This window comes from Lacerta agilis, chromosome 6 (genome assembly GCF_009819535.1).
Source record: "Lacerta agilis isolate rLacAgi1 chromosome 6, rLacAgi1.pri, whole genome shotgun sequence".
NCBI classification, from domain to species: Eukaryota; Metazoa; Chordata; class Lepidosauria; order Squamata; family Lacertidae; genus Lacerta; species Lacerta agilis.
In genome coordinates, this window is record NC_046317.1 from 77,420,462 (window position 1) to 77,435,156 (window position 14,695).

General features: G+C 45.5%; 1 protein-coding gene across 2 annotated transcripts in view; it reads left to right on the top strand.

The window, feature by feature from the left end:
* Positions 1 to 6,048: 6,048 nt before the first annotated feature.
* The window catches only part of PTPN1 (protein tyrosine phosphatase non-receptor type 1), an 81,248-nt gene continuing 72,601 nt past the window's right edge, over positions 6,049 to 14,695 (top strand). Inside the window, exon 1 of one of the 2 annotated variants that reach the window (XM_033153538.1) lies at positions 6,049 to 6,337. In XM_033153538.1, coding sequence (XP_033009429.1) covers positions 6,134 to 6,337 — 204 coding nt within the window. In that variant the 5' untranslated portion in view covers positions 6,049 to 6,133. The remainder of the gene's footprint in view (positions 6,338 to 14,695) is intronic. The other variant, XM_033153537.1, reaches the window with a different exon arrangement.

Consider the following 14,695-nt stretch of genomic DNA (forward strand, 5'->3'; position numbering starts at 1 on the left):
GCAAAACAGGCTGATGATGATGAGTGCCTCTTTCCAACCAATGAACGTAGAATGGCTGCATTTTTGCCGAGTTCCGTTGATGGTTGTTTGTAGATTCATTGTTTGCTTTCTGTGTGCAGAGATATGTGAGTGTATGTGTGTGTGTGTGTGTGAGTTTATTTTAGAGTTCTGCCCACTTCCTGGCATTTGTCTGTTTATCTTTCTTTAGTTCGGGAAGAGCAAGGACAACAAAAAATTTGGACAAGGGAGGAACTAGAATTTTTCTACAGCACTGATGCGATGAGCGAATTTTTAATGTGAATATATACAAGTCTGTTTATAGTAATGGTTTGGAATAAATTAACTTAGCAAGGCATCTTTTAAAAAAATAATAATAAAGTATTAAAGTAAACCAATAAAGGTAAAGGTAAGGGTACCCCTGACCGTTAGGTCCAGTCACGGATGACTCTGGGGTTGTGCGCTCATCTCGTTCTATAGGCCAAGGGAGCCAGTGTTTGACTGCAGACAGCTTTCCGGGTCATGTGGCCAGCATGACTAAGCTGCTTCCGGCGAACCAGAGCAGCGCATGGAAATGCCATTTACCTTCCCGCTGGAGCGGTACCTATTTATCTACTTGCACTTTGACGTGCTTTCGAACTGCTAGGTGGGCAGGAGCTGGGACCAATACATCATGATAATATTTCTTCTGCTAAACATAATAAAACAAAATAATGATTTTATGCAACTGATGTGCTACAGTGACATATGAAGTCTCAGAAGGCCTGATGAGATGGTCTGTTGTCAGTTTCCCATACTGGAGAGCAGGAAAATCAAAGCTGGAGCACAAAGGAAGAGATGGATAGTGGGAAAATCCAATTCAGTTTGCATTTAAAACATGAGCCTACTCAATTCGCACTTCAGTAATAGCCACGGGTTCTGGAATTATATAAGTGGAAGGGGAAAAAATTATCTAGCCATTTTCTGTATGCCATGCATAATTTCATACACTTCTGTCATGTTGCCTCTTAATTGACTTTTCTCTAAACTAAAAAAAAGGCCCAAATGCTGCAATCTTTCCTCATAGAGGAGTTCCTCTAACTTGGACTGCTCTTCTGAAACAGGATCCGCTGCAGGTCTCTGTGAAGTCCTAGTCCACTTCCTTGGATGAGGCCCACCCCTGGGCTCCATCTGCCGGATACATTTAAAGCAGTATCAGGCACACCAAAATCCTAGAGGCAGAGTTGCCTTCGGCCGCCTCAAAAAATCTGCTGGCCCTCTCCATGTTGAGGGGGCGGAAGTGGCTGAGCATGGAGTGGTTTGGTGGCTGGCTCCTCCTGAGCGTGAGAGGGGAAGCCATGCCACACTAGGCTCTGCGTCCGGCCTCCTCTTGACAATGTGATATCACGCACATGTCATGCATGAGGTGCATGACATCGCACCTGTGTGGCATGTGATGGGCGCATGATGTCACACACGTGCAACATGCGCCACACACTGGATGTCACACTCATGAGACATGCACCACCCGCCCCTGCCCCCCCCAATCCTGGGTGCAAGGCGGAGCCTCATACCACTTTAAACAGTCATTGCTTCCCCCAAAGAATCCTGGGAACTGTCGTTTGTAAAGGGTGCTGAGTTGCTAGGAGACCCCCTACAATTCCCAGAATCCCCTGGGAAGACAGATTGATGGTTAAACCACACTGAGGTTCCAACCCCCCATTGGCCCCAGCCAGCATGACCAGCAACACCTGAAAGACTACTGGCTTCTCATCCAGTGAGAAAGAACCCCACCACTACCCAAACATCCTGTTTTACTGGAAGGTGAAACCATTTTTTATCCTGCACTGCCCTTCAAACAGAGGACTGTCTGGGGTAACTGACTCTTCCAGAAACTTATTTTCTGCAATATAAGCGTGCAGTATGCTCATTATTCCCATTTTAATTCATATGTAGTGCACCTCAGCTATGAGAAGTTTGGGAAATACTAAGATGGTCCTTGCTTATTGTAATACATTGGCTACAAAAGCTTTTCTTGGAAATTATAGTGTTGCCGAATGAATGACTGAATCATGTTGGCTCCTGATACAAAACATTCTGAAAACTTAAATTACCATCAACAGCAAGAAAGGAAATAAGGAACATACTTGCGGCTCTCAATACCCAAAAGGCATTCCGACAGCTGCCAGAAAGTATCAGCCTTGTTTAATACAAGACCATCTTCCTGTTAAATAAAACAGAGATGTTAATGTGGAATAATGGAGCAATTATGTAGAATCTGATAGCAAGAGGCGAGCTGAATGGGAATGACAACTAACCTCCCCGTTTGTAAATGGAGAACCAGTCTACTAGAACTGCTGCTTGTTAGCCAAACACAATTACGGAGTTGTATTCACAATGGCAGAGTGCAGGGACATTGTGGATCTCGTTTACAGTTAGATCTTACAAGACGTGAGCAGGAAAATGATGTCACTGTAGCTCATCTTCAAATCCGGAATACACTGATCACAGGTGAAATGCTTTGGCTTAGCTGAAAAATGAACCTCAGAGCCCCATTCCATAGGTTTCAAAATTGGTAGATCTGTAGGGTCCTTCTATTCTAGAGTTTGCAAATGTGTGTTGCGCACCATAGTCTATATAATAAATGCAAATGTGAGTTTTTAATGACTGCTTCATAATTTGCGCGTGGTTTTTTTTAAAAAAAACAGCTAAGCCTTAAAAATTTATGATAACATTTTTGCAGGAAATTAACTCATAATCCCTACTTAAATTTATAACTATACGCTGGATTAAGACATAAGCAGAATAATCCTGTATTCATATCACGGCAGGAGTAGAGGTAGCGCTACTTGGCCCTGGCACATCTGTACCAACTAAGAGGAGCATTACATACTGGACCAATAGCCTGAGTCAACCAACTCTTTCGTCCCTCCTCTCCTCCCTGCAACCCATGTGACACCCTTTACGTTGCTCGATAGGTCAAGCCGGCCAAGTAAAATCCTAGCAGGACCCAATGCCCTCTCCAGTCATCAGGGGTGGACCTTAGTAATATGCCTGTGCGAAGACCAACATTTGACGCCCTCCCCACAGACGTTATGGCGCTGGCTTAAACCAGACTTTGGGAAGGAGCGTGATTAATATTAAAATGTATCGGGGGGGGGGGGGGTTATTGGTTTGTTTTCCTTTTGTTTTTATTTTATTACATGTTTTGTGTTTTGATTTTTGTATTTTTGTGTTGTGAACCGCCCTGCGATCTTCAGGTGAAGGGTGATATACAAATTTAATAAAGAATAAAAATGAGAATCCCAATCTTCCGCTCCCCAGCAACACATGAAACAGTTGATTGGCATCCAGGAGAGAGTGCATCTTAAACAGGAAATATACAGTCTTATTTTGTGTGTGTGTGTGTGTGAGCGCTTTACTGTAACATATTATAAATAACCAGTGCTTTTTTTCTTTAAAAATGTTTAGGGGTACTCTCATTTTCCTACTCATTGAAATACTGCTCCTCAATGAGGCCAAACTTAAGATTCACAAAATGTTTAGGGGTATGCGTCCCTCCAGAAAAAAGCACTGTAGATAACTGTATGTTTGTTTAATTGTTCACTGCCTTACGAGTAAATTCGCAAACGGCAAGGAATACATTTATAAACTAAAAACAAACTCTAATCTAATATAAAAAGAGTCTTGTATGAGGTTGCCCATCAGCCACTCCATTAAAGCTCTTGAGAGTGTCTTGACAGACAGCAGAATAGCAGGTGCAGGGTTGTTTATGACACACGCTCCATGCTACAGACACCTTCACCTGTTGCACAACTGTCTGTCATGGAACTTGCACCTGGAGCAAGTAGCTTAACAGCCCCGCCCCCAGAGGAGCAGCTGCTCTTAGCAGCATCACTGTTACTGCTTATGGGGCAAGACCTACTCATGGTTTGCATGTAACAGGATGTAGAGTGGATGCCGTACTAGTGGGAAAGCAATGGGAGCCATTGGCCTGGTTCACACATAACACTAAGCCATAGTTAATGTTAACCATAGTTAATAAACCATAGTTGAAGCTGTTGTGCCTAGCAGATGACTACCTAAACCTTATGCCACAGAGCAGCCAAGCCTAGAGAGCTGCTGGAATTTTTTTTTGCTACTCTTCACTCATGGCTCCATCACTGGCGGAGGAAGAGGTGGGGTGCCACCGTGGCTGCCCCCCCCCCCGCCTGCGCTGGGTGCCACACGCCTGCAGTCAGCACGCCACGCCCCAAGGATGTGCGCCAGCCTCGCCCCCGCCTGCTCTCTGCCCCCCCCCCCCCCGTGCTGGAGCATGAAGCTCCACCACTGGGCTCCATAGCTTTTGGTCAGGGATGGCTCATTAATCACGATTAAGGAGGAGGTTTGGGTTTGCACATAATGCTAAGCTATGGTTAACGTTCAAGAAGGTTTCTACACCAAACCTTGGTTAATGAGAGAACTTTAACCATAGTTAATAAGCCATAGTCCAGTTGCTCATCTGGGTTCATCCATAAGCCATGGTTTAATAAACCATAGCATAATAAAGCATTGGACCTTGCAATCATAATCCGAGGCCCTTTTTCATGTGGCCCCTCCACAAGAGGCCTGGCGGGGGGTAGCAACACAAGAACAGGCATTTTCTGCGGTGGCTCCCCTCTCGTGGATTGATCTCCTTAGAGAGAGTGCCATTGTTATATATATTTAGGCACCAGGCAAAAAGCATTCTTCTATAACTAGGCCTTTGACCGTGAATTATCTGTGGCCTTTTAGAAGTGGGTGGGATGTTTCTAATGTATTTCTTTTCCCCCCTCTTGGATTTAATGTGTATCAATGTGGGTAGTTCCGTCTGTCTATTTGCTTGGTTGTAAATTGCTTGGGGTTGCCTGGGCAAGAAAAAGCGACTGACAAATTCAAATAAGAATAGGTTTGTGAACCAGGCTAGAGAGAGTAATGAGTCACATACAGCAGTCCCTAAGCATGGATGCAAAATAGGGTTTTAGTGTGTGGATGGTCCAGGTTAAGGTAATCATCACTTTTTGTATCTCTTTACAATTCCCTTCTCCCCAGTTATATGTATATGCACCTGCAAGGTAGGACAAAGTGGGATGTAGCCCATGAAAGCCTATGCCTTACTAAATTGGTTATTCTTTAAGGTTCACAAGACACTTTCGTAATTGTTATTGCAACAGATCAACATGCCCATCCCAATAGAAACCATAAAAGAAAGAGGTTTTAATATGGCGCTCATCTGACGAAGTGGTCTCTCGTCTACCCGGGTACCCAACGTGGAGAACCCTTAAAAAAAGTTGGGACTACAAGTCCCATAATGCCAGAACATTATGGCTATACGTACTGGCTGGGGCTGATGGGCGCTGTAGTCCACAATATTGGATGGCACCACATTGGCTACACCGCTTATGAAGTCTCGAGGTGCCACAAGACAAGACCCACAAATGTTGTCTTTTTTCCTAAGATCTAGATCCTCTGCTTTCCCCGAACGAGAGGAGCGGGCTCATGCCCGGGAACGCCGGCAGTAAAGGGGTCGCGGGGGGGGGGGGGAGCTGCGAAAGTAAAGGCAACGCAACAAAAATCGCCCACCTCTTACAATAAAGAGAGGGCGGTGTGCAGGCGGGGGAGCCCTTTGCAATTCTACGTGTCTCTCTCTCTTTGCAAGGAGGAGCCTGGATCAGCACGGGAATCTCTTGCACTGGGGCCCAACCCTTTTCCAAAACGAAAAACGCCGCAGAGCTCAAGCGCAACATGCACTGGCGAGCCTGCGCCTCCGTCTTGCGCAACTTCCCCCTCCCCGGCCATCCCAGGAAGCGAGCTATTGGAGGGTGCTCTGCACACGCTCAGAGGCTCTCTTGGCTTCTTCCCCCCGCCCCTTTGCCCTGTGTGGCCGAGCTCATCAGAGCTCTTTGCTCCACCCCGGCCAGAGGAGCCCTTCGCCGCGGACTCCGCCCTGCGCGCCCTGCCCTCTCCCCTCCTCGCTCGGAGGCCGGCCTTGCGTCCTCCTTCCTCGGCCTCGCCTCTCGGGGAGGCGGGGAGCGGCGAGGAGGCCGTCCCGGAAGGCTCGGGGGCCGGGCCGCTTGCGTCGCTTCCCGTGGGCTGGCGAAGGGAAGGGGAGAAGCGGAGGGAAGGGGAGGCGCTGCCCATGCAGAGCAGGCAGCAAGAGCCGCCGCGGCGCTCTGGGGAGCAGCCGGAGCTGGAGCAGCCCAGGGCAGCAGGAGACGCCGTGGAGGAGCCGGAGGAGGAAGAGGCGGAGGAGCCCGGCCGGGCCCGGGCCCCCTACGCCATGGAGATCGAGAAGGAGTTCCGCCGGCTCGACCAGGCCGACAGCTGGGCCGCCATCTACCAGGTGAGCCGGGGCCGGGCGCGGAGAAGCAGCCAGGCGGGGAGCGCCGGCGCCCGGGAGCGTCACCCAGCGAGCTCGGGCTCCTCCGTCCTCCTCCTTCGCCAACCCCATTGTCCGCCCTTCCCCACCTCCCCACCCCCAACTCCTTTTTCTGCTGCCCTAGAGACTCGCCCCTTGCCTTGGGCTCCTTGCCCCTACTCCTTCCTCTCATTCATAATAGAGTTTTGTGTTACTTAAAAAAAACAAAAAAACTGCATTTCTCCTCAGCCTTAATTTTGGGTCGTGTGTGTGTATGGAGAACCACCCCTCCTCCTCCTCCTGCCCCACTTTCTGACCCCCTTTCCCTTGTTGCTTGGCTAGTATGGAAGACATAGAAGGGAGCGCATTGTGTGCGCGCTCCGGTTTTGGTCAGCTTCCCTTTTGAGGCATCTCCCTGTCATGTTCTGTCGAGCCCTTTAGAGATTATGCTGCTAAAATTGTGGGTCTTGTTGGTGTATTTATCTCGTTTCTAACACATATGCTTTGGGAAGCGTGTGAGAGGCTCCGTTGTTTTTATCCTTGTTCTACCCCTCTAAGCAATGCTCTTTCTTTCCAAACTCCTCCAGAGTCTCTGCCCCCCTCCTTGTACAAGGTTCCTTGGGGGCTGGGGGCTGACTCTTGGCATGCCCTCCCAGACATGTCTGTGCGCAATCTGCTTAGGGTAACTCTTTCTCCGTTTGTTCTTCCTTAATTAACAAGCTTTCTACAACAGGAATAGTCGATCCCATAGTTATGCCCTGCCAAGAAATAATTCTAGTAATCCCTTTTCCCCTTGTGAAGAAGAGTGTTACTCTACTTGTCTTCCAGTAGTCAAGTTTTAGAATTAAATAACCTTTTTTACATCCTTCCCCAGCTATGGACATTAAGAGTTGTTTGTGTCTGAATTCCACAAGCATATTTTGCTTTATCGTCCTATATTCCTATATATTCTTGTACTAATAAGGGTGGCCTACCTGGAACCTGAATAACCTTATTATCTTTTTGTGTGTGGGTATTTTGTGATACATGTGTACTGTATGTATCACCTTGAAACTGGCTTTTTTTAATCCTTTTTTTTATCAGTCTTTATAATGCTGACTTTAATTTTGAAAATGTTCCCTAACGCTATTGCATAATAGTGGTCTGAAGCTTGGAGTCATGCTCATATATTTAAGTTTTTTGGAACAATTCTCTCCTCGAACAAGTTGCATTAGGGAAGAAGTAATAGGCAAGAATAGTCACTGGTATCAGTTGCCATTATTATAAAAAATGATTGTATATCTTTTAATAACTGTGCACAAATACTTGTACAAATATTTTGCTGCCTCAGGGTTTTTGGTGAATCAACAGTGTTGTTGAGAGGAGGGCTTTCTCCCCAGTTCTTTAATAGGCATCTGTTTTGGCATGGCGTTTTGTAAGATGTGTTTTAATGGATATTGATGGGGTTTTAGTTCATACGCTGCCAGGCTAAATCAATATGTGAGATTGGGCTTTGCTCCTACTCCCTTTGTAGTGGGGGTGAATGTATTTATACCTTGCCCTGGGGCTTTTGGAGAATGGAAAGGTTGCAAAATCAATTCCTTTCCTTCCGGTTATGTTATGAAGGATTGAGGGAAATATTTTGCATGACTTGGAAGGTGAGCAATGATGTTTGCACCACTGAACTAGAAATCAAGACTGCAGGCCTATGCAGAGTTAAGCCCCTTGATTTCAGCTGGTTTCAACACAGCTAGCTGCAAGTGGGATTGGGATGCAGAATTGATTTGGGTTTGTGCATGCCTTTGGGGTAAGGGGTTGCTCTCTTTCCTGCATTGCAGGGGGTTGGACTAGATGACTCCTGGGGGTCTCTTTCAATTCTACAATTCCATGATTTTTGTGGCATTTATGTTCTTCAGTGTGTTATGAAAGTGAGAGCAATTAATTTTGTTACCCCCCGCCCAAATGTCCTTGGAACAGAAGATACCTTGAAGGCACAACACTCAGAAAGGACTTCGCAAAATGCATTAGACCAGTGTAGCTGTTACGCTTGCTTTAATCTAATTTTGTCCTTTCCTCGTAGCTTCGTTGTATAGTATCACTTGGACGGCAAATTATGTCAGCCAAAGTAAGGAAATTAGGTCAAGGTGGCTGCTCCACTCTCTCTCTAGTCTTACACCATGTGCTTTACATAAAATCGCTTCACAGCGTTTGGGAGCACTTTGCTGCTAAAAGCACAGTAGGCACATTTAAGAGAGTACTGCAGAACTTACTGCTAATTCTTAGAAAAATGTCTATACTTGTTCCACGATCGCAGCTTCAAGTTAAGTTCAGGTCATAAATAAACACTGGCGTCTTTTGGCCTTGGAGAAATGCGTCTAAATGTTTTCTCTAGTGCACTTGTCACTGAAGAACACTTAAATTCTCACCTGTGCTGGGGTCAGTAGAGCTGTCAGGTATTTAATAGACCATGGAGCTGATCTGCCTAACCTTCCCCCACCCCACCCCACCCCGCTTCATTCTTACAAAGAGTCATCCAGTTCGTGAATAAACCAGCAAACTTCACAGCAGTTTGAAATATTTAGGTTCACCAAGTCCTTCAGTTGAAATGTGGGCGGGTTGCTCAGTTTTGACACAAAGGTACATGCTGCGTGCGGGATCATTGCCACATTCTTTTATCAAGCCAGCTTGCCTTTGCAGTAAATTGTTCTCAAAAAACTGCTTCGTTTTCAAAGACTTTCCTCAGTCGCCTGTTCATCTGTCCTCCCCCCACCCCAAAAATAACCTTTGCCGCAGTGGTCTTCCCTTCGCTGTTTCTTATCTAGCCAAATCCATTCGCTTCGTCTCGGTGGGGATGGCACCTTGCCCCCACGTTAGCTGTACAGTGGTACCTCTACTTATGTTCACCTCTGGTTACGTATCCTTTGGGATACGTACGCAGCAAACCCGGAAGTATTTTTCTGGGTTTCGCCCTGCGCACATGCGCAGAAGCGCTCTGCTGCCACGTGCGCATGCACAGGAGCGGTCCTTCTGCTTGCGGAAACCTCGGGAACCGACCAGAGCTCCGGAACGGATACCGTCCGCAACCGGAGGTACCACTGTACTCCTTCCTCTCCACTTCTGCTTTAACAATAAGGTTCGCAGCTAACCCTGGAAAAAGATGCTGTTGGGATTAAGATACTGTTCAACCTAGAAAGCAGGAACGAAGTACCACATGCTGCTAGATCGAGCCAATGTCCCATCCATTCTAGCATCCCTATCGGAAGTCTGCAAGTGAACATGAGCGCAGCAGCAGTCTTCCCACTTATGGCTTCCAGCAGCTGCTATTCAGACTGAACTCCCATCATCCCTGACATTTGGCCATTCTGGTTGGCACTGGAACTGGAATCCAAAACATATTTGGAGAGCCGCAGGTCCTTTGTTTGAGAAACAGCTTCATCGGTTGCTTTTGGGTTTAGAATCCAGTTTGCTGCGGGCTGTCCAGTTTTAGAAACTGGGATAGGTAAGCTAGGAGCCAACTGGTTTCTGGGACCTGGGTTGTGGGCACCAAAACAGAACATCTAGTCGCCGTTTGGGGGGGGGCGGGGGCGGCAACACTTTTTATTTATTATATTGATCAGCATGAACTAATACGCAAATCACATCAGTGACACAGTGTTAATATCACATTTTTAGCAGAAATTGTAAATACATGTTTAATTTGGTGTTTACAATAAAAATATTGTTACCATGCTTCAGTTTTCAAAACCCTCAATTCTTTATTGTGGAACATATTGTCTGTCCTTAACATATACCGTATATACCCTAAGCCTCACTTTTCCCCCAAATTCCGACTGTGAAAAGTTAGTGTGGATTATATTCGGGTATTTTCTCTCCCCCCCCCCACCCCCCATTTAAAAGCTGCAGCTTATATTCGGGTGCGGCTTATATTCGAGCCAATACGGTACTTTGAGGCTTCAAAGCACGTACATTTCAGTAATCCTGAGTGCCAGCCAGGCGCAGAAAAAAAATGGCACCCAAACTTTGGGATGTGCTCGCAAATGGAGAATCTTTAGGCGTAAAATATGCCTGGCACCCTGCTAATTTTGAACCCAGGCTGGCACTAAATAAATACTAATAATGTAATACAGGCAACTCCCAATTTACCCAGGAGTCACTTTTCATGGCACTGAGCGTTTAAGTGAAATTGTATATATTTGAAACACCATTGAAAATGGCCTGAAAACGCCCCATTTCCCCCCCCACTGCCCCTTTCCCCTGTATCAGATGCGTCTAAAATGGTCCTTGCCTGTGGTAAACTTGTTGTCCAATATTTTTTGTGGGGCTCAAGGGGTCAGGGGTTGTTAGGTCTTTCCTTACCTTGGTCATAAGACTGGAATAAAACATTATGCCTTCAGTTTTATAGGCCGCTTGCCTTTAGAGTGCCTTTAGAGGCCTTTGGTCAGGGCTCAGTCTGACTTCCCTTCCCTTTTTGTATAAGAACTAGTACTAGTACGAAGGAGGGACCCAGGTGGCGCTGTGGGTTAAACCACAGAGTCTAGGGCTTGCCGATCAGAAGGTCGGCGGTTCGAATCCCTGCGACGGGGTGAGCTCCTGTTGTTCGGTCCTAGCTCCTGCCCACCTAGCAGTTCGAAAGCACGTCAAAGTGCAAGTAGATAAATAGGGACCGCTCCAGCGGGAAGGTAAACAGTGTTTCCGTGCGCTGCTCTGGTTAGCCAGAAGCGGCTTTGTCATGCTGGCCACATGACCCGGAAGCTGTCTGCGGACAAACGCCGGCTCCCTCGGCCTATAGAGTGAGATGAGCGCCGCAACCCCAGAGTCGGACACGACTGGACCTGATGGTCAGGGGTCCCTTTACCTTTACCTAGTACGAAGGAGGCCTCCGAGCATTCTCACAGGCCCATATAAGATCAGCGTACACAGTTGGGCCTGATGAGCATTTACTGTTCCCAACCCAAATCCTGTGGAAAGCCATTTAATTCAGATTTTAATTCTATCCTGATTTGTTTTTAAGAGGTGATTTAATTATTGTTTGATTTTACATCAGTGTTTATATTTGATGTTAGCCGCCCTGAGCCCGGTCTTGGCCGGGGAGGGCGGGATACAAATAAAAGTTTGTTTGTTTGTTTGTTTGTTTATTTATTTATTTATTATTAACATGAACTTTTAATAAAATGGTGTCTTTAGAACTATGTAGTATGCATGCAACTCCAGACTGTATGTTGAGTGTTACATTTCCTGATTATCCTTTTGCTCTCCTCCATTGGAAATAACCGTAATCACTACAACTGGTTCCCAAGGTCTAGGAATGATTAAAATCAATGTTGAACAGCTGCCTATGGTGGAGTTCTAGGCCTTGCCTTGACTGGAGTTGTGCATTGGAATGGTGGTCTATGTACACCACATCTGTGGCTTTACATAAAGTAAACATGTGCTGAACACTAGCAAGTAAGTCCACAGAAATGTCAGGCTTACACAAATGTTTACTTGTGTGAAAACAATTTCTTGCACGCAGATAAATTGCAGCACAATCTGTTCCTCTTCCAGAAGCTTTCCTGCCTGGTGGTTGTGCTGAATTGCCAAAAGTTACTAGCTGAGCGACTATTTTCATGCCAGTACTAAAGGCCAGCTGTAATAATCTGTGGAAGTGTCTGGCTATATATATTTATGTATGTATAGCTTGGGTGGCGCTGGAAGAGTCTGGGATGTTGAATAGGGGCTTCAACAGGAGGGAGAAACCAGGAAAAATTGGAAGTAGGAAGCTTCTGTGATTTATTGAATGTGCTTTATTGATTTTTCCTCCCTAATCAAATATTTCAGTTCAACTACTTTCTGCTAATGGAAGAAAAAAACCTTTTCATGGATTTATGTTGCATGAAAAATTAACACAACATACTTGTTTAGTGGACTAATACCAATCGGAGCCTAATTGCTATTTAGGGCATTGGAAAAAAATTCCATAATTTTGGTGGTGGTGTTTTGTTTTTGTTTTTTAAATCCACATCACTGCCAATTACCATCCCTGAATTTAAAGAGCTTGGTGGGTTTTTCTGGGAAGTCATTGCATAATAAAACTGAAAAGCCATGTACTTGCCTGTCACACGTTTTGTTTGGGGGAAACGTAAAACACATTGGGGATAATCAGTCTCTGACATGTAACTCCATCCTAGAGGTGAGCCTTCTGGCAGAAATGAGAATGTTTCATGCAGTATCATATAATAATACATACTTTTATTAACTTGACTGTATTTATACCCACCTTCATGTGATTTCTGGCATCACTAATAATTTTTGAGGTTTTATCTTCTCCCTGTTCCCATGGGGTGAACTACATTTGACCAATAGCAGGGATAATCCAAACGAAACAATGAAATGTGAGCATTTTGAGAAAGAACTGAAAGAAAGAAAGGGGGGGGAACCAAAGGGGGGGAAGGAAGACATTTCTTTCTGAAAAAGAATAAAATATCAGTTCCCTGTTCATATATTACACAATGTGACATGAATGAATATGACACAGGGTTCTCACTGAAAGTACTTTGGCATTTTTGTGCCAGATGGTTTGCCACAAATTCTTCAGGGCATAAGAGTTTGGGAAGGATGCCCAGGACAAAGGCAAAGAATCCAATCTGTTTTCCAGCCTGTACCAATGTCTCAGAAAATACTCAAAATAGCTCGCCACTTTTCTTGAAGCCACAGTGGTCTAGTTCTCAGAATCAGCTGATGAGGCAGTAAACTTACATCTTGGTTGTATCCCTTCAGAGTGCAGATGAGCATTTCACCATGCAAATACCCACGTTTGGGAAGAGGAAATTCTACGCATGAAGAGAATCAGGTGTAGAGAGAATGGTGCTAAAACCACCCTCTTTGATATCCATTTTTCTGTGTTTGAGAATTCCTATGGAGGAGAATTCCATCATATGAAAAACAAACCCATCTCATTGTGCTGTACACACAGACCAGACGTGATACGGTCGAACGGACTTCAGGTGTACTTTGGACTTTAGGCCAGGGATTGATGAATTCGCTGAATTCCACATGTGGTGGGACGACAGTGTTTATCAACCATGGTCATTGGCCATTGGGCTCAGGTTATCCATCTCTGTTTCATGTGTTTAAACACACTTTAATTGAATGCTGTCTTCTGTTTGGACTGAAGTCTCTGTGATGTTAATTACATGAATGCTAGAAACATGCATGTTTAAAACAAAACGTCAATAGGAGTCTGTGCAGCACCAGGAGTGCAGAGGATGGTGTTAAGTAGCTGCCCTTGGGAGGAAAAGTGGGATTTAAATTTTTAAATAATAATAATTAAAAAAAAATAAGAGTTTAATCTTACCATTTCCTGTGGCCCCAACGAAAGGTGCCCCTAATGCGGGGTGTTATTGGGTTGCTGTTTTTATGTGATTATGTATTTTGTGGTTTTATATTTTGATTTTATCTTGAGACCTCCGGGTATAGGGCGGTGTATAAATTCAATCAATCAGTCAATGGCTCCTATTTACACCAGGGAGGAAGCCTGCATTGGCACCAAGGGAGGTTTCTCTCTCCTTATGCAAAGAGGAGCTTTGTGGGAAAGGGTTTCAACTCTTCTCTCCCAACCTCTGTGATCTGGATGCATCTTGAGGATCCCCTGAGGCTGCTACATGGGAAGCAAAAAAAACATGCAAGTTAATTGCATCCATGCAATTATTGCCACATCTACTTTGGTCTTGAGTCTCATCCTTAAGTGGCGCAGTCTAGACACATATTTATCACCTGATGAGAGAACTAGACTTTAGGATATGAGTGATGTTGACATGGAGAACGAGACCATTAATGGCTACTAGGCAAGAGAGGGCTATTGTGCTGTTTTCTCAGTTGGAGGCAGTAATGCTTCTGAATACCAGTTGTAGGAAACTGCAAGGCGGGGAGGCACAGTCCTTTTTCTCTTACATCTTGGTTGTTGGTTTCCCACAGGCCTCTGGTTGGCTACTGTGAGAACAGGTCACTGGACGGGGTGGACCATTGGCCTGATTCAGCAAAGTGTCTTTATGTTCATATAAATGTGGCATAAGTAGCTCACAGGCTGAAAGAAACAGCCAGCTGCAATGCTAAACCAATCTATAAGCCCATTGAAAGCTGTGGGACTTGCACTGTGTGTCAAAGAAAGAGCATGGTATCAGCTAGATGTTGTTGCACTACAACTGGCATCATCCCTGGCCATTGACAATGCCACCTGATCCTGGCAGGAGTTGCAGTCCAATAATATCTGCTGAGCAGCATGGTGGCCAGGCCCAACTTGGTGCCAATGACAAGTGCCAGATTAAAGGAAACTTCTAAGCAGTGTTCGAAACTCCCATTGTTCTAGGCACATTTTGCGACGGGATT